Source organism: Sinohyriopsis cumingii, chromosome 10 (genome assembly GCF_028554795.1).
Source record: "Sinohyriopsis cumingii isolate HCF-2022 chromosome 10, ASM2855479v2, whole genome shotgun sequence".
NCBI lineage: Eukaryota > Metazoa > Mollusca > Bivalvia > Unionida > Unionidae > Sinohyriopsis > Sinohyriopsis cumingii.
The window spans coordinates 107,279,089-107,304,127 of record NC_142970.1 but is presented as its reverse complement, the minus strand read 5'-3'; the positions used below and the strand labels follow the sequence as shown (position 1 = coordinate 107,304,127).

General features: G+C 35.7%; 1 protein-coding gene across 4 annotated transcripts in view; it reads left to right on the top strand.

Moving 5' to 3' along the window:
* LOC149790791 (uncharacterized) overlaps positions 1 to 25,039 on the top strand; it is a 56,685-nt gene that overhangs the window by 12,270 nt on the left and 19,376 nt on the right. The window contains exons 4-13 of one of the 4 annotated variants that reach the window (XM_089972853.1): positions 1,408 to 1,622; positions 5,367 to 5,466; positions 7,047 to 7,175; positions 12,831 to 12,999; positions 13,786 to 13,858; positions 14,927 to 15,166; positions 18,162 to 18,359; positions 19,264 to 19,396; positions 20,390 to 20,504; positions 22,954 to 23,117. In XM_089972853.1, the coding sequence (XP_089828979.1) occupies positions 1,408 to 1,622; positions 5,367 to 5,466; positions 7,047 to 7,175; positions 12,831 to 12,999; positions 13,786 to 13,858; positions 14,927 to 15,166; positions 18,162 to 18,359; positions 19,264 to 19,396; positions 20,390 to 20,504; positions 22,954 to 23,117 (1,536 nt within the window). The other 3 variants (XM_089972852.1, XM_089972854.1, XM_089972855.1) reach the window with 3 other exon arrangements.

Sequence of the window (25,039 nt, the reverse complement as noted above, 5' to 3'; positions counted from 1 at the left end):
TAACTCATTAATTAACCCCTGTAGGTTTTTGTCATTTTCGTCCGAAATGCGAGTAGGAAACACATTTTGGAGGCTATTTCTGAATACATTCTAATACATCAACTTCCAAGAGATTTCTGGTTAACCTAGTGCCTAGTGTTAGAAACATATTTTTCATTGGCTATTTCGGTCATGCATGAGCAGAAGGGTAAAAGTTGGAGTCTGCCTTAGATCTGAGGCCAGAAAGTCTAAAATGTGGACACAAAATCAGATTTTGACCAGGGGCGAATTTTTGGTGAAAAAAAAATTGGGTCCCAAAAATTGTAGAGCTACATCTGTCTACCTTTCTATAATACCACCCATTTTAGTATATCTTAAATTACCTTGATGCTACAGAGCTTGACAGTAGGCTACTACCTCCTGCTGATGCATATACAAGGCACCAGGGGTTAATGAGTTAACAGAACCTTTAATTAATACAATTTTATTTTAAAGAACTGCAGTTTCAAGCTTACAAGCTACTGCATTGTCTCAGTCATTGTTGATTTTATAAAAGCATTCTGTGTACATGTCTACATTAGGTTCCAATACTGATCTTAGCTTAACAGTTACAAAAGGTAGAGCACCTGTCATCCAGTGCCCATCTGTTAGCACCAAGTTTATCATCACAAATCCTCTTAAGTTGCTTGGAGCATTGTCATGAAACTTCATCCCAAATGTTGCTGCTGAGAAATCCAATATGGCCATCGCAGCAGCAGTCTTGAAGTTAATACTGCTAATCTTCCTGATTGGATGGTTACATCCACATGAGGGTTTCACTAAAAGACTTCTTATGATGTTAAGTTGGTCTTAATAAAAGTGATGCTGATCTGATGTCCAATATGATTGCCACAATAGCAGCCATTTTGTAAACCTCATCACCACTTCTTTCATGGGTTTTTCACCCAAGCAGTATTATACAGTTCAACCTACCGTGGATATATCCCAAGTTAGCCAAGGAGTAAAATGGGTCATTTTTATGCTATTCACACCATTCACAAAAATGGACTTGTCCAGTATCCCAGCATGCATTTAGGTGGAGCTAGTCATGATCAACACGGATATTTTCAGTTACAAATTCATGGTGTTGATTAATATTAGCCAAGCTAGAATGGAAATGGATAAGTATTGTTTGCATGGAGATAGATCAAGTTGGTTTACATTTTCAAAATATTTGAAAATTTTAATTTTTGATGCATATTTTGGTAATATTTTGCCATTATTTAGTCAGATTTAGAAATGGATAAAACTGCAGTGGGTTCCTGAGAAAACTATGTTACGGGCTTGTGATGAGTCAGTGTTAGAATTGGCCTTCTTATATGCTGAGTCAAATTGAAATTAACATGTATCCAATTATTATACAGAGGCCTATCTTGATATCTTTTTCAGCTTGCAAAGAAAACATGCAATGTGCTTCCCCTGATTGTTTACCAGTCAACAGGTCCCAATATTTCTGAGCCAAGGTTGGTTGTACCAGAGAAAACAGGCCTTGAAGGGCTCCTAATGGATACACACAGTCCCTGTGATATAGTTACTGTAGTCAGTGTGCCCACTGAGAAACTGAGAAACATAATAAATGAAGAAGCAATTTTTAGGGAAATGAGGTTAGTATTTATTGACTAAAGCCAAGAAAAGTATAATAAATGTCAGTTTGTACAGTCCTGTTATGGTATTAATCTTGTTTTAGCATCTTTGAGTCAGAAGAGATATCTGTATGTATGTTTTCATTTAGCTGCTAACCAGAGCTCCAGAAATATGATATCTCTGTGGCAGGGAGACTGGTATTCAATCCCATGTTGATCCTTCATTCTCAGGTCAGTCTCCTACAGAAAAACTCCATAATATGTGCATACATGTAACAGGACCTGGGCATCAGGCCAGTAGATTTGCAAATTTTGATCAGTAGAATGGCCTCAAAACCAGTAAATTCTATCAACATTTATGTGTTTTAAAGGGATTCAAAAGTAGTGGGTTATTATTACTTAGTATTTTATTCTCTTCATTTTATAGTAGAACAGAAACTTTGGAATATGAATTAGATTCTAATGGAAAATGGCTTGCAGTAATAATAAATATCAGTATATTGTCAATTAAAGGAAAAAAGAAGAGTTATATATCTCACAGTTCACTGGAAATGTTTTTTAGAAACTCCGCAAGCATATTTAGTTTTCATCACAAGATCACTGACTGGTGACCACTGATGACATTCATTGTGTTTCACACTTAACAGGCAGTCCAGATTTCCCTTGAATCTCTTTGTATTTGATGAAGGAAGGAGAATGTACTTTCTGTATTAGCATTAGAAGTGGCAATGCACGCTCATCCTGCAGACAAGTTTTAACCTCATTTTTCATTAAGCTGGGTGATTACAGCTGCTGACTGCTTTCTTATACTGCTCCAAGCCAAGTTCACCTGAGGAGGAAGCTCCTGAGTTGGACCAAAGATGTACTCCTGAGTTTCCTATTTCTTGACCGTTGGTTATTAGCATCGAGAGAAAGAGCATCTTTAACATGAATTAACAAAAAGATAGATGGGCAGCCTATAAACATTCTCCTAAAAGCATCTTTAAATAGAATAAACAATGCCACGTCTCAGATTACTAACTCGAGTATTTCTGCAGAATAAATGTTTTGTTAGTCTTCCTGTCTTTGTTTTTGCAAAGGTGGAATGATTTTTATTCTAAAACCATCATGAACTATTATTACTTAAATACCTCATAAAACATGCATATAGCCTTAAATTCTCCCATTTACAGCATCAAGGTAATCAATTAACAGTTTTTTATGTACACATTATAGGCTTAAGTCAATTACTCAGCCACACATCATTGCACTGGCATAGCCATTCTCCAGTAGACTAGTTTCTGTGACAAGTACATTACAATAAGGAAAAATGTTTGCTACCTCTGAATCCAAAGCAGTATTTGTTTCTTCTCAGCATGAGGTACTGATCCTGTGTTCCACTTTAGAACCTCTCACAAGTCTCATGCCTTTCCATGCCCCCACCCCCCAACCCCAAGTGAAGATTAAAAAGACAGTGCCAAATCTGGAATGAGAGACAGTTCTAAACAAGAGTTGAAATTGGGCATGCTCTCTCAGATGAAAAGGCTATGTTGTAGAGATTGTTGACAATGGAAGATATAGAAAATTTTCAAGATCCTGTTGGGGTCAGCCTTTAGCTCTGTCCATGAGGCATGATATTCATAAGTCAAACATCACCCTGCTTGTGGATGTGGAGCCATACTTACTCTGTACTCTGTCCATACACTGCAATGTTCTTGTTGGATAGATAGACAGAATGAGCCATAATTGGACCTGTACTGGTGTATAGACATACCACTTGACATCATGGCATTTATCATCCACTATATACTGTTCTAAACATTGACCAACCGGTCCAGCCATACAGTTGTGTGATATAATAATAATGAGGACTTTGTATAGCACCTAATCTTTAGAAGTCTAAGCGCTCTACAACATTAGACAACACCTCTAAGATAAAAAACATATATTGATATGATTACAAAAACAAACACCATGAAATTAGAAAACATTAAATAAAACATGCTGAGAATATTTAAGGTAGGAAACATTATTAGGTCTTTAAGTTTGTTCTTACAGTCGAAATAAGTGAGTTTTGTGAGCACTCCTTGAATGTGATTACTGTGTCTTTGTGTCTAAGTTCAGTGGGCAATTCATTCCACGTTGTTGGGCCCTGGTAATGCAAAAGAACACTGTCCATATGACTTTGTTTTCATAGTGGGAATAATGAGTATACGACTACATTGGTGACAGATTGCTTATCTCAGGCTGGGTGGCTGTCCACCTATTCCAGCATGCTATGGTATCTTGCGCCAAACGTATTGCACAGCAAAACTGATCAGGCAGACCAAACATCATGTGCCATTTTGTAGTGAACTAGCTTCATTCATAGACAGAGATGGTAATTTCAGGGTTTAGTCGGAAATCCAGTTTTTTAATGCAGACCAAATTTCCTTTTTTTGGTAAAACTTCCCCGACATTTGTTTCCCCCTTTTTATATATATATATAATTGGAATATTTGTTCCTGGATGTAATTCAAGAAGGTAACAAGATACCAAGACACAATGTAAAGGAAGTTATGCAGCTTAGAGTAATATCTGACTCACTTTAAAGACATTAATAACATTTTGCAGTTTCTCAGTTCCTGAATACTTGTGAATTTGATATGGCATATTCGTTACCATATGGAATACTATATTCATGTACCCAAGATATACAAGAGGTGGACAAACCCCAGCTAGATGAAGGGGATGAAATGAAATGATTGACTAGTCTTATCTGAAAATGGAATAGGTGGAATTCAGCTTTTCGGGCAGCTATATAAGAAATAGACCATATCGTGCCTCCATCATCATTCCTATCTACAAGGTCAGAGCCTTACTTGATGTAGAGATGATGACGATTATAGTCCATCATTTAGATCATTGCCTCAGTCAGAGCCTTACTTTATGTATAGATGATGACAATTATAGTCCATCATTTAGATCATCGCCTCAGTCAGAGCCTTACTTGATACATAGATGATGACGATTATAGTCCATCATTTAGATCATTGCCTCAGTCAGAGCCTTACTTGATACATAGATAATGACGATTATAGTCCATCATTTAGATCATTGCCTCAGTCAGAGCCTTACTTGATGTATAGATGATGACGATTATAGTCCATCATTTAGATCATCGCCTCAGTCAGAGCCTTACTTGATACATAGATAATGACGATTATAGTCCATCATTTAGATCATTGCCTCAGTCAGAGCCTTACTTGATGTATAGATGATGACGATTATAGTCCATCATTTAGATCATTGCCTCAGTCAGAGCCTTACTTGATGTATAGATGATGATGATTATAGTCCATCATTTAGATCATTGCCTCAGTCAGCAAAGTTTCAGAAATCACCAGGTGTCTCTCTGAAAAATATATCTCTGGTAATCCAAAACCTTTCTTTTTCATGAGTTATTAACTAGCTAGCTTCTTGTCTCATTTGTACAAGTTGCACTCTGATGCATACTGGTTGGAAATACCTACTGTTGACAAGGATGTTTTTGTTATTTGGTGGCCGTAGTGATACCACTGTTCAAAACTTATTTCGTATATGTGATAGTCTTTCACTCAGATTTCAAAGGGTTGGTGTAAGCAGATGTTTCAGTCAAAACCACAGGTAATGTGTCATGGACATCAGAAGCAAGTTAGGGGACGTTTTGCTAAGCATTTTGAAGATCTGGCTTTAGGCTGGTCTTGTACGGATATTTACCATGGCTTGTTTGGTTTTAATTAACACATTTTATCTTATTTATTTCAGATCAGACATGGAAAATTGTGTTCTCAACACAGAAGAGACTGGTGAAGTGTCTCCAAATGATCTCACACGAGATGCAGAGACAGGTGCTGTGATGCCAAAGGTAACTGTTCTTATAGTTTAAATATGTTTATTATTACAAATCTGTAAAAAGTGGTTCTTCCTGAGCAAGCCCACCTCATCTACAGTAAAGATACATGCCTTGTTTACAAATGCCAATTAATTGGCTTATTCATGTTTCTTTACATGTTTGTTAGAAGTTTACTTTTTACATAAAATATATATCATGTATTGTTCTGATATTCTGTGAGTCATTACAGCAACCGCTTGTGTGAGTTCATAGCAGTGTCTAAAGAGAATCCAGCTTTGGACTGGAAAATTCAGGACCAATTTTATGTAAACTGACTGTTTTTACCGGCAAGAGAGTCTGCATAATACCATTCACCTCATGTACATTGCTTGTACCATATCCCAAACATTGCATAGATTTATCATTACACTCCCCGTTGACATATTATTCAAAATCATAAACGTTTGCATGAATAGAGAAAGGTTATGGGGTTAAATAAATCTGCACAAGAATTTAGTTGTTTAATTACTTTCCGTGATTGAAGGCTGGGTTACAGTTCATTTGTTTAATTACTTTCCGTGATTGAAGGCTGGGTTACAGTTCAGTTGTTTAATTACTTTCCGTGATTGAAGGCTGGGTTACAGTTCAGTTGTTTAATTACTTTCCGTGATTGAAGGCTGGGTTCCAGTTCAGTTGTTTATTACTTTCTGTGATTGAAGGCTGGGTTACAGTTCAGTTGTTTAATTACTTTCCATGACTGAAGGCTGGGTTACAGTTCAGTTGTTTAATTACTTCCATGACTGGAGGCTGGGTTACAGTTCAGTTGTTTAATTACTTTCCATGACTGAAGGCTGGGTTACAGTTTAGTTGTTTAATTACTTTCCATGATTGAAGGCTGGGTTACAGTTGTTTAATTACTTTCCATGACTGAAGGCTGGGTTTCAGTTCAGAAAGGGTCAGATCTTGACTGTCTCCTTTGGGATTGGGTTAAATGCACAGGATTATCCATAATGTAATTGCCCCGTTATTTCATGTCAATAATGATAGAATTTGCCGAGTGTAGTGCTAAATTTATACCATCATATGTCATTGAATCACACTCATCAGCACTCCATGCCATATACATGTAGCAAGGTCAGTACTTCATGTTCAGCTGAATGAAATGACATAGAGTATGCACTGTGTGTTGATAATATTCCTCTCAAGTTTGTGTAATACTGACTGAAGTACACCTACCTACACAGGGAAATCTGCAGGTTAGCAGGCTGTCAGGTGAGAACTACACTAAGTTGAGTAATAGAATCATGATTTATGGCCTTTGATGTTGTCACATGTAGCATCTTATTATAGATTTAGAGGTGATCCACAAACTGACCTGGCAGAATCTTGAAGTATAGCTGCAGTAGTAGTTACACATGGTGAAATTCCGGTAGAGGCAGAACAGGTAACAGGCTTTGTTGATTGACAGCACCACCCACCAGGTTGAGTAAAATAAATAATACACTTAATGCAGGTATTACATTGTCATCTTTAACTATTGTAATGTAGTGTGGTCAAGTTTTTGAAAGTCATATGATGTGCAGTTACGTGTGTTGAAATATGACTTTGTGCAGGAGAAGAACATGCCTGTCCAAAACCCAGGACCCACGATAGAAAAGAAAGAAGATAATGATGGCCAGTTCGAGAAAAAGGATCCAGATGGTCCAATTACCTACATGAAATTTGTCACTTACATGACTAAGGTGGGTGTCTTGTCACTTACATGACTAAGGTGGGTGTCTTGTCACTTACATGACTAAAGTGGGTGTCTTTTGGAATTCAGCTCACAATGAACTAACTTTGTAGTGTTTCCAGCAGCCCTAGTTTCTCCCATATTTTTGTCAGACTCCCTGTTTTTCCTGACTTTCTGAAAATGACCCTACTATCGCTTCTTTTTTTCCACATTGAATATAGACTTCAAGAAAGGCCAGATAGCAAGGTAAATTCGAGTATGGTCTCAGATTTTGTCTGAGTGTTTAAGGTTGATGTGCAAAATTTGGTCATCCATTGTGTACTTTGGGTCATAGCACAAAAGAAATGATACATTGTAATTAATTGATTAAACTAATAGAATTGCTAAGATTGTATTATTTTAATTGAGAATAGGTACAAATGTCAAATCTGCTGCCACCAGAACCAACAATTATTTTTTCTTTCTAAATATCAATTACAATTGATGAATTCCATGACCTTTTAAAGATATTTTCAAACAACCTTAATAACCGCACATGTGAGCATGCCCAAATCTCTTCAAACCGTAGTGACTTATATTGCTGGTGAGCAACATAAATTTTACAACTGCATGTTTAAGGGATTAATTTCAAAATGTACTTTGTTAATTTTTTTGTGCAGTTTTGGGAAGAAAAAATAATTTAATTGCTCTGTCTGGTTTCCTCGGAGGAATCATTGCTACATGTTTGTGATTAATGGAATCTAGGTATTTCTGATTAATTACAATGTACAACTTCTACAACCTGGAGTAAAAAACATTGGTGAGTAAGAGCATGCAATTCAAGTTTGCACAGGTAAGTCAGGTAAAGGTTTTGTATTTATTGGGGGCAAATTACATAAATTTAATATGGTTTTTCTTTGAAATATCCCTTTTTTCACCCAACTTTTCCCCAACTTTAAAAAAAAAAAGTAGCCTCACTTTATCCCTACATTTTAACAAAGGGTTGCTGGAAAGACTGAACATATTCTGTAAGCTTGGTGAATTACATTTTTATGGGGAAAGAATCAATAGAGGTGTCATTTTAAATATTTAGCGACAATTCCAAACTGTTTTCATGAAATTCAGGAAAAATCAGATTTTTCTGTAATCAAGTTTTAAGGAGTTTTCTAGATGGACAGAAGTCAAGGAGAGAAAAAGTCACTTCAGGACCAGTACGTTAAACTGGCACCTAGTGCTTTCTTTCTGAATGTTGACAAACAATGTCTGTGACAAGAAACCGTTTGATCAGATGCAAGTAGGTACAGGTGAAAAATTGTTGCAGAGATGAAGAAAGATGCAAGTAATTCAGAAGAAAAATTGACCTCAATAGATCTTAATTGTATAGGTATAGACTCATTGGAAGACAATATTCTTGCATAAAATATTACTTTCATAACCATGTTGTCCATTATGGACAAGCAACCTACATTACAGAAAATTGTCTCTTGGATTCCCAGTAAGCATGCCTATGGGTTGATACCTGTGAACTGGGATCAAACCTAGAACAGCAGGGGTGCAAAGCAAATATTGTGATTTCATTATTTTGCTAAAAATACAAACTTTTATGTGCTCACCTTCACCATAAGGTTGAATGTATCTGTTTATATACCTTGTCTGTCTTGTTTCTGAATCCCACACTACAGCTTGAAATCTAGACCTCTACCAATACTATGATTCATGTATTACTTGAATTTGGGGTTATAATGTTATGGTCACTGACTGTAAGAAGCAAAATGGTTTTCACACCATAATATTAGTTGTGTATCATAGACCTAAACCAAACATTATGGATGGCTTGCACTTGGAATAAGTATTAAAAAACTTATGATTTTGGGGTTATGGGTCACGATAACTGATTGAAACATGAAAAATTATCTTTGCTCAATATCTTGTATGTAATAGACTTGGACTAAACTTTATGGATTGGTTGCAGTGAAATAGAAGGATGTAGATATTGCAGGTCAAAAGGTCAAATGCCAAGGTATACTTTGGCTGAAAATGATAAATGGTTTCAGCTCAAAATGTTGTGCTCCCATCCTTTTATCTCCACAGAAGTTTGTGGATGGCTTATGAAAGAAGACTATAATTTCGGGGTAAAAAAGTTGAAGTTCAAAGTCACTTTGAAAGAAAGAAAGTGTTTTCCAATAATCACATTAGTTCTGGACTACATACATTAATCTTTTGTGCAATGCTTTATATTTACATCTTTAAAACTTTACTTTCAATACGCATATGTAGCCATTATTGTGCTGATTTACCATTAAAGGCCAATACTTCCATGCAAACTTGTTCCAAGTTTATGGAGAGCTTGCACTTAGAGCATGGCAGACACCAATTGATTTTGGCTTCAAAAGGTCAGAGACAGGGTCATTGTGTCTTGCAGAAAAATGGGTTCTGCAGAATGACACGAGTTGTAGAAGTTCCGTGACCAAACTTTGTGGATAGCCTGCATTTAGGATATTATTAATTGGACGTCACTTCACAGAAAGCCTGATAAAAAGACCATGGTTTCTGCTCTGTAAGTTTTGTTGAAGACGTTCTAGACTCGGTGGTCAGTTGTTTACAAAGTCAGCGGTGACATACTATAGTGTATAGAGGACTATTCAGCATGGAACAGGCAGTGTTTTCCTTCACCCTCATTTGTGCTTCAGAGACCCCCCACATTTTTAATTTGACCCCAAGTTTTGATACCAAAGTTTGTTTTTTACTCAGTCTGACCTTCAGTTTTGACACCAAGATTTCTGACTCTCAGTCTTGCACCCCTAGGGGATACACTGAGCAGGCATCTAATGTAGCGTTTGCAGCAAATTTGGACTTTGCAATTATCATAAACCACAAATTTAAAGACTCAATAAACAATGACTTCTGTGAAATTAATTTGACCCATCTCTGCTCTGCAAATTCTTGTACTGATGAAAACCACAAAAATTGAAATGTGGTACATAATATAATGAAATGAAGTGGGTGTTGAAAACATTAATATTTCAATAAACAATAAAGCAGAATTTGCAATTGTGTTCATATCATCTACAGTCGACAAGAGAGAAATAGTATGCTAACCTTTTACTTTAAACTGAAATTATGAAGCAAATTGTTAAGTTTGTTCTGAAAGTTTTATTAATTTTTAAGTGCATGATTAATTGCCATGGTGTAGGTGTGTTGTTTGCTGTCTGTTTTTTACATTTTGATCCATTTGTTCATTGATCATTCCCCTTGATTCATCTTTTCAACAACCATTCACACTTTCATTTCCATTGCATAAACCCAGCAAGAGTAAACCTCTACAAAAATCTTATTATAAATATTTGACTAGTAGTCCTGATGTGCAATTTGTAATTGACATTTTTCCAATTTCAATATTTTGAATGTTGTTTTTTGTTCACCCATCCATCCATTATCTACAATTTTGCTTCCTTAGGAAGATATCTTTATAAAACGTCATAAACATTTTTGACTAGTGGTGTGAATGCAACTTTTTCTTTTCACAGTTTTCTACTTTTAGAATTATTCTTGTTTTTCATCTGTTTATTATTCAGACTTTCATTTTTGGACCACAACTCTTAAAACATTCAATAAATCTTTATGAAACTTGATACATATTAGATTAGTGGTCTAGCTGTTTATTATGGTTCTCCATTTCAAAATTTGTATTAGTATATTTTCTGTACATCCAGCAACCATCATTCAAGCTTTCCTTACCATAACAACCATCATTCAAGCTTTCCTTACCATAGCAACCATCATTCAAGCTTTCCTTACCATAGCAACCAACATTCAAGCTTTCCTTACCATAGCAACCATCATTCAAGCTTTCCTTACCATAGTAGCAAAGCTCACAAACCCTTCCAAGATCCACATGGTCCACATTCTACTAATGGCATATGTATGCCTTTTGCTATTGACATTCTACTAATGGCATATATATGCCTTTCGCTATTGACATTCTACTAATGGCATATATATGCCTTTCGCTATTGACATTCTACTAATGGCATATATATGCCTTTCGCTATTGACATTCTACTAATGGCATATGTATGCCTTTCGCTATTGACATTCTACTAATGGCATATATATGCCATTCGCTATTGACATGCTATTGACATTCTACTAATGGCATATGTATGCCATTTGCTATTGACATTCTACTAATGGCATATGCATGCCTTTCGCTTTTGACATTCTACTAATGGCATATATATGCCTTTCGCTATTGACATTCTACTAATGGCATATATATGCCTTTTGCTATTGACATTCTACTAATGGCATATGCATGCCTTTTGCTATTGACATTCTACTAATGGCATATATATGCCATTTGCTATTGACATTCTACTAATGGCATATATATGCCTTTCGCTATTGACATTCTACTAATGGCATATGCATGCCTTTTGCTATTGACATTCTACTAATGGCATATATATGCCTTTCGCTATTGACATTCTACTAATGGCATATATATGCCATTTGCTATTGACATTCTACTAATGGCATATGCATGCCTTTTGCTATTGACATTCTACTAATGGCATATATATGCCTTTCGCTATTGACATTCTACTAATGGCATATATATGCCTTTCGCTATTGACATTCTACTAATGGCATATGCATGCCTTTTGCTATTGACATTCTACTAATGGCATATATATACCTTTCGCTATTCACCATTCTTCAATTTCAGTATTTGTAACATGTTTTGTACATTTATTTGTCCCTGGTTTCTTTGCACTTTTTCAGACCATCACTCCAAAACCACTTAAAATATTTTGGTGAAAACTAGTTCACATATTAAGTTAATGGTCCATCATAGATGACTTGCACATGGGGCATGGAAGAACTCAATCTTGGAATCAATTGGTCAGGTGTAATGTTCACTGACTGAAAGAAGAAAAATGGTTTCAGTGCAACCATTCGAGACCTCCACCATTTACAGTTATCAAACTCAGTGGATGGTTTGTACATTGGTTTTGGGATCTAAAAGTCAAGAGCTCTGTGAATGAAAAAAGACCGATCATCCCAAAGTAAATTATATTGATTTTATTGGTCACTGTGAGTGAAAGAAGAAAAGTGGTTTGTTGAAGGACTTGAAAATTTGATAAAATGAACATTTATTGATTTATATGATAAAAAATAGAAGTCCACTTCACATTGAGAAAAAATGTTTATGCATAATAAGGTTGGTGTCTTCAGACTTATTTTGGAGGGCTTGTTCTGGAGAAGGTCTCTTGATTTGGGAGTCAAAAGGTCAAAGTTTAGGGTCATTGCTTAAAGAGAAAGAGTTTTGCAGAAGAACTTTTGACCAGACCTTGTATATGGCTTGCATTTAAAGATGTGAAGAAACCTATAAATTCTGGGACCTAAAGGTCAGAAGTCTTTGTTTTGGTAAGATTAATTGAAAATAATCAATTCTGCTTATTATGCATTGTTGAAGATGCCATACCTTGATGAAAGGTCAGTGATAAGATAAAAAGATTAGGGTCATTGAGACCCCTTTGGTCTATAATTTCCCTCTGAACCAAACTGTACCAGTGCTTACATGAAGGACTATCACACATAATGTGCCATTTACATAGCTCTTTATCACTTGCCTCATCTGAGCAATGTCATAAGATACTGACTTTGAAAATCTTTTTTACAGCTGAAAAGAGACTTGCACCAGGATATTGTACGTGATGTGACTAAAAAGACAGTACGCCATGTCCTAAAGGGACTAGATGGCGCTGTTATTGAGTCCATCCATGGCACAAAGGGAATCCCGTTGACCTCAGCCTTGGAGAAAGGAAATACCCCTTCGGCCTTGTTACACCGTAAGTTACCTCCCTTTCTGACTTCAGAGTGTTGTGTTTTTCTTTATTATGAAGGACATAATTTAAGGTAGTTTTATTATCCCCACACAAATGACGTTAGGAGAGGATATAATGTTTTGCTCATTCATGTGTTTGCAGTCTTCGTGATTAATATTGTAAGCAGTTGTGCCAGTAAACTTCCTGAATGTACTGGCCCAAAATAAAATTCAATGATCAGCAAAAAAGTCAAAATAATAAGCTTACTGTTGTATCTTCTCATAATAAACTTAGTCTGACTTTAACCAAATATATATTATGTTAAAATATAAGTAAAGCATTGTATTTTACTTATTCCTAGAGTAAAAGAATTCATCAGTTAAAACCTTTCTTCTGACATCTCCGTTTTGCAATAAGATCTTCATCTATTTTAGAACCACTTCCATCTGACTCTGCTTAAGTCTTGTTCTGTGACCTAAATTTGATGCTCAAATGTCTTGTTATTTCATCTATTTGTTTAAGTTTCAGTACATTATAACCTATTTAACCAATACATGTGCTACTTTGCATGTGGACACATGTGAAAAGGACAGGTCACTGTGATATACCTCATTTGTATGCATAAATTATGTTTGTACTTTGTTCTGTTGTGTATTCTGTGTGTGATTCTTTTGATGAAGGCTTTGTGTTTATGAGTGGGATCAATCTATTCTGACTGCTGTTCATACTGCTTTTTCAATTTTGCTACATTTATGTTTTTACAAATTTGAGATGAAAATACAAGTGTTAGATAATGTATTTTTTATTCAGCTGTGTATGCCCATGAAGGAGTGATTTGTGATAACTGCAACAAGACCATTATCGGAGCTAGGTATAAATGTGGGTAAGTAATGGTAACTCTCTTGTATGTTTGAAATATAGTTGTCACAGAATGAAAGTTGTGTGTTGTTTTTCTTGGACCACAGATTTTGTTCCATTGGTTGTAGCTGCATTCTCTAGCAAAAAGTACTAACTTAATATAATGGCATGACACGATTAAGTACCTCTTAAAATGAGGAACAATGAAGCAAACACTCTAAATTTATATGTCAAGAGAATCAATGTACCTACTGGGCAGATGAGATAACAAACAAAAAATGTAGCTCTAATATCTAGTATGTTGCTGATCATAAACAATTACATAATTGGCAATAAGATTACTGTGGCATTTGCAAGTACGCACACCCATTATTAATTCCATAGTTTGCAAAACCAAGTGTTGAGCACATGATTTCGTTGGCCCAGTGTCACTTCCAGATGATTAGTGCCAGTCCTAAAGTCTGTTCAAAAAGTACAATAGACCAAATGAAAAATTGAACCACTGATACAAACATAATGCATGTTTATGAAAGCAAGTCCAATTTTCAATACCTCATCGTCAAGTGCAACCATTTTTACGATACAGCACATGGATGTTTTTTTATTAAAAAAACAAGAAAAACTAAATAATCTGCATTGGATGATCTGAATTAATGGGAGGATTGTGGTGGAGAGACAACACATTTAGTTAATTATTAGCAGCAAAGAACATACATAGTTTTCTTTAAACTCACCATTCAGATGAAACGATGTAATCAAAGAAAACAATAATTGGGTAGTAATAAGTTACTTTTCAGTCTTGTTTAGGACATAACTTTTAAATATGTTTATTTTTTTTAGATACAAATGTGGAAAGGAGCTATTTAACATAAAATTTTCTGCTTATGTCAGTGTGGCTGGACAATTTTGTACCATGAACACATTTCTGGTGTCAGCTTTTCAGTGTTAGTCTTAAGTATTTCAGTACTATACTATGTTGTGGATTATTGTGATATATCATCAGATTACTTTGGTTTGGGTTTTTTATGTCCCTTTACCAAAGCCATGGCCTATTATGTTCCAATAAATCTGTACAAACTATTGATCTTAACAGGAACTGTCTTGATTATGACTTGTGTGAGGAGTGTGAAGCTTTGAATGGCATTCATGATGAGGATCATGTCTTCATCAAGATTCGCAGACCCTGCAAACGACCCGGCATCAAAGATGGGGTAAGAAGAACCCTTCTGAAGCACATCATTTACAGACCACGGGAAAAACGGGAGACTAAAGCAGAAACACTTGAGAAACATCAGATTCAGGTGGATGACCCTATCCAGTTCAGTTTCGAAAGGTAAGGTTCTAAATACCTGGTCTTAAGGCCAGGTGTACTGACAGCCTTGTTTGCTTTGTGGTTGTCAATTATTGCTTGTTTCCGCTCTGGGCTCTGTATTTCAGATCCAGTTTCAATCAACGCTGGAAGTTATGTTATTAAAATCTTGGATGAGCTCAATATTGTGTGAGATCTATGAGGTGATCATGCACCTAAGTGGCTAAAATTAACACTTTGGAGGCCATATTTCTGAGCCGATTTTTATCAAACTTGCAATGTGAGCTTGTATCTGCAGTATCTTGGAATGGTTCAATAATAAATGAGAACCACTCATTAATAAGTTAATTTTGCTTCTAATTGGCTGAGCTTGTTACCACTCAAAAAGCCTAATTTCTGATCCGATTTTAATCAGATTTGGAATGTATGCTTAGACTTGGATCATTTTGATCATGGATGGGTTCATTAATGAGCACAACCTGTGCATACTAAGATGATGATGCATCTGTTACCCCAGTGATCAGTTTTTTTTCCAACTTGAAATATAAGCTGGAGGATCTTAGATGGGTTCAGTTATAAGCATTATCCATTCATATTATTGAGATATCTCAATTATAAGCATTATCCATTCATATTATTGAGATATCTCAATTATAAGCATCATCCATCCATATTATTGAGATATCTCCATTATAAGCATTATCCATTCATATTATTGAGATATCTCAATTATAAGCATTATCCATCCATATTATTGAGATATCTCAATTATAAGCATTATCCATTCATATTATTGAGATATTTCAATTATAAGCATTATCCATCCATATTATTGAGATATCTCACGGGCTGACCTTGTCAGAGAATTGCTCAAAATTTGTATGAATTGATGCATTTTGGAAAGCAGTGATGCACGAAAATGTTTGCAAATTCATTTTTCCTCATATAAAATGTACACTGTACAGTATTCAGTTTTTATTTAACTGTTAACTCTTTCATCAGTCAGTAACTACAATGGAAAGACTGCCATTCAACACTAAGCAACCTTCAAAATATTTAATAAATGTAGGCAACATTTTCATCAACTTAAAACCATTTTATTTCTTGTGGTAAAAATGTATGTCACCATTGTAAAGCAGACAAATTCAGTTCTGTGAAATTATGCTCATAAACAAGTGCAATCTCACACAGTTGATTATACAGGTAAATCAAATGATGTAAATTTCATTTATTCAATTCAAAACTGTTAAATGAAACAGGTCACATGCATTTTGGAACAGAGATGTCCATGAGATAATACCCATGAACTGGAAAATTCTACAAATCAAGCATAAAGAACAGTTGCCCAACTTGTCGAAGATGGCAAAGCTATTTCCCCCCATGAGATAGCAAACTGTGAAAGAGGGTTCTGGGCGCAGAATGCTGTTCATACAGATAAGGAACAGATTAGACTCTGAAACAGTAAACAGATTAATGCTTACACCTATTATACAACTAGACTGGGATTCATTAGAGGATTTTGATTCCAGAAGAACCCAAATATAGTGGAACATGAACAAAGAAACCTGTATTTAAGTGTGATGTTAATTTTGAACTTGGGCCATTTCCTTCACACAGACACCTCACCCCTTTTTTTTCTCTGCTGGCCATTTTTTTGATGACCGATGGGAAGATCATCCCTTTAGATAAAATCAGGGCAGCATCTCTGAGTTCGATAATGAGCAAGATCCCTGCATATTAATGACAAAAGCTTTCATCTGATTGGCTGAGCTATATTTCTGATCAGATTGTTATCTGACTTGGAATATGTGCTTAGAAGTCTCAGGTGCAGGGGGTCACGGATGCAAACCCCCCCCCCAGACAAGTCATACCAAAGACTTATAAAAATGGTACTAACAGCTGCCTCGCTAAGCACTCAGCATTAAAAGACTAGTCTTAGGACAGGTCGGTTTGGTGTTGGAATAATGTGACTGGGTGTTGCATCATGCTACATATCTGCAGCATGATGCACCAGTGCTAGAAATCGCTGTCAACTGCCACACTGAAAACATTGTAGCATTATGACTGATTTTTTTTTAGATCTACGTTCAAAATCCAAATCACACAACCACACATATATGCTTATTGCTATTAATGGCTTAGCTGTGTGCAAGGTCTTTATTATCAAACCTACACTGTTTCAATGATCTTTTAACTCATTCGGCCCCAGAGGATTTTGTCGTTTTTGCCTGAAATGTGCGTAGGAAAGACATTTGGGGAGCTATTTCTGAATACATCATAAAACAGTGGTTTTCAACAGATTTTCCATGAGAATAATGCCTAGTTGTATTAGAAACATCATTTTCCATTGGTTATTTTGCTTGCGCATGAGCAGAAGGGTAAAAGTTGGAGTTTTTTTTTTTTTTGCTTAATGGACCCATCATTTTTGTATGGAGACCGCAATTTAGTCCAAATGCCTACCTTATCCTAGTTTTTGCAAAGGTTCACATGTCTGTGTGCAGTTAAGACTGGTATGCCTTAGATCTGCGGCCAAAAGGTCTAAAATCCGGACCCAAAATCGCATTCCGATCTCGATCAAATTTTGGGTGGAAAAAAAACGGGTCCAAAAAATGAGGTTTTTCTCTCTGTATTTTGTAGTGCAACTAGAACTTCCAGATTATTTGATATCATTTTAGAGCTATATCTGTCTGCTTTCTTTTAATACCACCCACGTTGGTGTATCTTAAATGGCCTTGATGCTGCAGAGCTTTGAAGTAGGGTACAGCCTCATCACGCCTACAGACGGGATCAAAGCCGAATCGGTTAATAATTGGTAGCAGAGTTTCCATTGTATATCAGAGAGGATATCAACCATTTGAAATTAGGAAGCACTTTTATCTGTTAGGGCTATGAACGATGCATAAATTGCAATTTTTGCATGATATGGCTACTTCCAGTTTCTTTTTTTTCGGTTTTAAAGTGTTTGTTTGACAGTATGGTTCATGTTCTCTGACATTATTTTAATTTCTTTCTGCAGCAGGCTCCAGGAGAAGTTGGCCCGCAAGCAGGAGAAGTTGATAAGAAGGGAAGAAAAAAAGAGGGAGAAGTATAGAAAGAAAGAGGAGAAAATGAAGAGACGTTTTGAGGGACAGATGGACTGTCCTCTCAAACGTGAAAGATTGGAGGGCAATGACTTGTCGCAGCAGAGATCCTCACCTGTCACCTATGATTTTTACAGGTAAATATTGTTTAGTTCTGGGAGTAAAATATATTCCTTTGAACCAGTCAATATATTCAATCCATGGATAAAAATAAAACAAATATAGCCAGATATTTCTGTGCCTCTTAGTTTTGTCGTATATTACATTTGTTGCCATGGCCCTGGATGGCCGAATGGTCTAAAGTAATCATCTTACAGATCACTGACATCTCACCACTGAATGTGTAGGTCTAAAGTAATCAGCTTACAGATCACTGACATCTCACCAGACTGTGTAGGTCTAAAGTAATCAGCTTACAGATCACTAACATCTCACCACTGACTGTAGGTTCAAGTCAGGCTTGGCCATTGTGGGTATGTGAGTAAGTTTGATGGTAGCTTCCTGTGGGTTGATGGTTCTTCCTCTGCCAAATATACTGGCTGCCATGTATAGTTAACTGGTTAAAATAACCTCATTTGACAGCTACTTCCAAAATGATCCTAAAATACATTTTAGTTTCACTTGAGACACAAAGTTGATCCAATGTGTAATAAATTAAGACATTGAAAGAATCGTTACTCAAGGTAAATAAAGGGATCAAAATATGAAAGTTAGTGTATGCCCTCTTGTTTTACAATTTGGAAAAAAACACCTGTCCTAGGCTAGTACCTTAGAAAATTTTACTTCTGACTGAAAGTGAATATTCTAGTTTATCATGTCATGGAATTTGATCAGACTTGTTATATTTTTTGTGGATTGACTTATTGCTCATGGAAAACACACACACATACCATTTCTCCAAGACTCTTTTCCTCTAGTCAGTGACATAATGCTAACACAGTAATCATGGATTTTAGCTCCTCCCTCTCTTTCTCTCTCACACCTGTCCAGAAGATAGAGAAAATATTGTTTGGTATAATTATTAAAAAATTTATGTTGCAGAGTATTGATGGGAGCACAGTTCCTTGGAGATATCAGCATCCCAGATGGCACCACTGTACAACCAGGAACCAAGCTCCTGAAAACTTGGAAAATGAAAAACAATGGTGATGGTCCATGGACAGAATCAACCAAGGTGTGGCTTGTTCGGAGTATCTTGATTCTCCAATTTCTTATTTAAGTATGGTTTTCATTTGGTAACTGGCAGTTAAAATTAAAGCTGATATAGTCTGGTTCAAATGCTAAATTGATCTGCACCATGAGGATAACAGACAGTTGGACTGGAGGTCGTGACTGTCGAGTCAAACACCTTGCCAGATTTCCAACATGGAAACAATTCTATTTGATTTCTTGGAAGAAGTATCTTAAAGCAATAGCAAGAAAAATAATGAAATAAATATGGAGCTTATGGACTGATGTAGCACTAGGAACATTTGGCATGACCTCCATTGTGACTGCTTTAGATCTTTATAACATTGATTGAAGTAGAGTTTGGGTCTGGTTTAAGCAGTCTGAGTAGAATTACTAATAGCATAAAGTTCACGTGCAAACATGATGCCAATGATTTCCCAACATGCTTTGTGAACACAAATTTCCTTTATGTGATATCTTTGAAAGAGACTTAACTTAGGTTGGAGGTGCGTGCCGAATCAGGTATGTGAATTTGAATCTGTAAAGATGCATAACTCTGACCCTGATCTGGTTAGATTTTGGAGTGGTTAGCTCTCTTGAATTAGTTCAACATTTGTGACAGTATATAATTCAATAGAAAATGGTATTGAACAGTAATTGCTTAGTTATTTTCTCAGAATATGTTACATGAATTTCTTAATGATTTCAATTTTAATAGAAAAAGAGAAGAAAAGGCTTGAAGCTTTCAAGTCGGATAACATGTATTTAGAAGCATATTGGTGTTTGCTTTCAGTCCTGAATCATGGCTATCCATATCTTGCAGTTCATGTGGATCGCAATGTACCATATTTTTCAAATCCTCTAAGCCATTAGTACTCTTAATACTTTGATTCAGGAAGGTCTGATGGGAATTTGTATATGCAAATGGTCTGGGTAATTAGTGTCAGGATAATAGGTCTTCTTCTGTATTCATGTATGTAATGCATCTCATTTTCAGCTGAGGCATCTGTGGGGAAATATTCCAGCTGTTAAAACTGAAGTGGATGTCCCCCATCTGAAGCCTGGAGATGAAGGCCAGATCACAGTGGAGCTCATTGCCCCAGATGATCAAGGTTAGTTCCTTTGCCTACAGAGTGAAGCTTAAGGAAACCGGTCATCAGTGGGAATACATTTTTGCGAGCTTTGATATGCGGCTGAAACACTAGACATTCCAATGACATACCTCTCATGTAAGATAAAACCACATTTTGCCACTACAGTTTACTGTGAATACAGAGATGGGTGCCACTTTTCTGGATGTTATGGCATTATTGGTGTTTAACAATGTTGTCATCAACAATGTTATGGTTTTGTGTTGAGATTGTTAGCCAAAAGGCTGATCATGCATTGTCTGTCATCTATCCTGCATTGTCCAACAATTTACTGTTTTCAGCTTATTAAATACACTCAGGATTCATTTTAATCAAAATTTGCAAAGAGCACACTGGAATGAAAGTCTTACAGTTTGTACAAATTTCACCAACCCAGATTACTTGGTAAATAACCCTATTATTTGACTTTTAGACAGATATAAAGCAGGTATGTGAAGCCAGTCCCACTTGTAAATAACCCTATTATTTGACTTTTAGACAGATATAAAGCAGGTATGTGAAGCCAGTCCCACTTGTGTTTCTTGTTGAAAGTCATACATCAACTCAAACATTGAGACAAAATTGTCATATGCCTGAAGTTCATAAATGATATGCCTTGATTCTACATGTTTTGCTTTAATCATCATAATGTGAGATATTATGTTTTACAAAACATTGTTTAAATTACCAGATTTGTCCTCAGAATTAAGACCACTTTTTTATCACCCCCACCACCACCCCAGACTGTGGTAGGTGCATGCAGTGTTGCCCTCATCTTTATTTGTGTCCAACATATTTTGGGTGTTAAGTTTGTATTTAGGTCATTTCCGGTCTAGTCCATCCAGTCATTGGAATTGGAAAGTTATAATTTATTTCCAAAAATAAGGAAGATTGAAATAGGTATCCAACAAAACATCCAACTTCTTTGGATGTAGAACTGGCCAAATATATCATACGGCATGTTGTAGAGATGAGCGATATGACTGAAAAATTGTTAAAGCTACATTACAAATCCAAACCACACATACACCAACACAAGTCAAAACAAAAGAGCCAATACAAATCAAAACAAAAGATCAAACACAAATAGAACAAAAGAGCCAGTACAAATCAAAACAAAAGATCAAACACAAATAGAACAAAAGAGCCAGTACAAATCAAAACAAAAGATGTCTGTACAAATCAAAACAAAAGAACCAATACAAATATTAAGATCATGTTTTATCTGGGGCCAGTTTAGTTTAGTTACATTTTCCATTTGATTCAGAAATTCCAACGTTAAATTAAAAATCAGTCGCACAGTTATATCAAAAAATAAGAAAGTACATCATGTTCTTTCTGTAACCAAGGATTTGGCATGAGGATGGCTATTGAGATGGAGGATACTGGACAAGCTAGAGGAAACAACTAAGCTGGAATGGATGACCACTAATCCTTGCACGTACCTGCCCTGTTATCAAACCTTCCACTGTGGAGGTGCAAGTTTGCCTCTACTGACTTATCTTAGTCCCTTGTTAGTTTTAAATAGCTGCAATTTTTAGTGTACCATTTAATTCTTATCTGTGGAGTTTTATGATATTTGTATTTAATTCTTATCTTTAGAATTTTATGATATTTTTCCCTTTAAATATTATGGGCAGTAGTAGTAGCACATCAGAGGATAAATACAGGTTTGATCACTCAGACATTTAAATATCATGGTGTTTGCATAGGTTTACTATGGGAACTGTATTAGTACCATTAGTATACGAAGGAAAATTACTTGTGAACTTTTGCCTGATTGTCATGCATGACTGCCATTCATAACTGTTTATGAAATGAGAGAACCCTGTTGCGAGTGCTTCAGTAAAACTGTTGTGTGTACAATCAGATAGTGGGTCTTGTTTTTCTGTAAACCTTGGCTAAACTAGGTATTGAAACATTTTTTTGTAGCTGCGTAGGTAGCAGAGAAAACTGTTTGCCTCTTATTGTTGTGAACAACATGATTTTGTGTGGCATTCAGCTACTAGAACAGCTTGTTGTGCACGGCCTTGAGGAGAAAATGGCTTGGTCTGTGGAATAGCTGTGTAGTATTTTGCACTATTTCTCTCAGACTGCAGAACTACATAACAGTTGGACCAGAGTTTGGAAACCTCAATTGCACTTCTGTGGAACCCTGTGTAGTTATCTTCTTGTATTTGCTGTTTGATCTTTCAAAATGGTAGTTGGCCAAAAAGTATATTATCTAGGTCTTAATTCAGCTGGATGCAAGCTCTACTTCAGGGCATATATTTGTTACCTTGACAAAATATGTATCGACTTCATTGAGGTCTGCACACAGTGGCATAGTAATGTACCAGTCACTTGAAATTTTTTAATTGGCTATGCCATAAGTTGTTAAATAATACACATTAGCAATTGAAAGGAAAGTAAACTTGTTCTTTGATTGTAGGAACGTACCAGAGCCATTGGAAGATGACTGAGCATGGCATGCAGTTTGGTCATCGAATATGGTGTTCCATTGAGGTTCAGCCAAAGGAAATCCTGGAACCAAATGGCAAGGACAAACTGAAAGTTGTTGAAGATTATCTGACTGCAGAACACAACATGGAAGAGGTAAGTTAGTGTTATCCATTGGCTGTTTTAGGTGGGTGTAACATCTTGCCCTGCCTTGATTCTACCCTGCCCTCTCTGGGTTGTACCCGAGCCTCCATAGCATTTCCCTTTCTGAAATTTTAGGAGGTTTAACACCCGCATATGGTAAATTTAAGTTGGGCATTTTGGGAATCAACCTGGTGTCATAAACCTCTGTTGTTCATTTGCATTTTAAGTATCTTAAATGCACCAGTGGAGTACAGAATTATGCCCATATTGATAGAGAGGTGTCCGAAGAATATACTTTATGGTGCTGTTATGTATATTTAATTTGCATTGTTTGTTGTGGGTTTTTTTATTCACTATGTGCTGTGGGTGATCAAAAATTGTGTCTTGTAGCTGACCTTGTTCAAAATCAAGTCATTTGTGTATCTAACCACAATCATTGTTTGTTTTGTTTTTTTAATTCTATATAAAGCTTTTACATAACTAACGTTTTCTCGGAGTATGGGTTTAATATTTGGATCATTATCAATGGAAGTAAACAGTTTTATATTGGTCTGAGTCAAGGACATTGTGTTTGCCACATTCTAAATTACAATTTTACTAACAGATTTTATCTTGTAACCATTTGGAATCTTCTAGAATGAAATTTTCCATCTTCAGAAAATGCTAATTGTGACCTTGATCAGATTGAGGAGTATAAAATCTTGTTCACTGGAAAAATTATTTATTCATGCGATAACATCTGGGCAGTAATCATTTATATTGTTATATTCAGATTTTTATTTGGGTGAAAAAAATTTTTTTCACTGGAAATACAAATTGCTTTTTGTAAGTATCCTTGGAAAGAGACATTAACTGGTAATTATAGTGAATTCAAACAAGGAAACCTTGGATTACATTATTTTGATTCAACAAAAGACAGCACATCTCCATTACAGGCCATCACAGGCACATCAACACTTTCAGCATTGGTTTTTTATTTAATACCACTAAGTTTATTCAGAATCTTATTCATTAGGATTTGTGTTAGTACTTCTAGGAATAATTGGGATTTAATTTGTAATACCATAAGTTATTTTACCTTTTCACTTAGCATTCTAGGGAAATAAATTATTTGTTGAATTTGACAAATTTAATATATAAAATGTTATAAGCTGTTTCTGTGATGTGACTAGTTTTTTTTGTGGTTTTAACCTGCTTTTCAAGGTCAGAGGGTGATAGTTTGTTCCTTTGAAATATGGTTTGTGAACAGGATTCCTAAAATGCACCGTGATAAAGTTTTCATGGTTCCAGAAGCATGTGTGTTTTTGTGAGACAAAAGTTTTGCCCTGTGACCATGAAAATTAAAGATTCGCTCTGTCATTTGTAAGAAAATTCCATTTATTCGACCAGGATAGATTTTCATTTTTTGACTCACTTCTTGATGCTGTTGTTTTTTTAGGTAAATGCTATTTTAGTTATCATATTTGTGTACTTAAGCATATCTACTTCTTTGGGTGTTTGCTTGGGGGTATATTTATTTGGTCATCTATCTCTCTGTCTGCCTTTAGAAGCTTGTTAGATAAATTGCACACACAAAACATTAAAACGTAGACAAGACAAATGGAATTTTCCTGCATGTTTTCACCCATATGTAACTTACCAAATTAAATTTTCAAGTCAATTACCACAGCTTTAAAATTTGTTTTACACATTTTTGAACTAGTTGGACTTGACTAAGCAGAAACACAAGTGATATTTGTTTTAATATGTAGATTGAAGAAATCAATTTTCAAACCTTCATAACGATTTAAGACAAAACAAATCAAACTTTTAAAAATCTTTTTCATTTGTTTTTAGTTTGGGCACATGTTTTTTCAAATATAATTGAGTTTTAGTAATGTTGAAAGTAACAAATTAGTGCTTATTTGCATGGGTATATGTATTTACCAGCAACC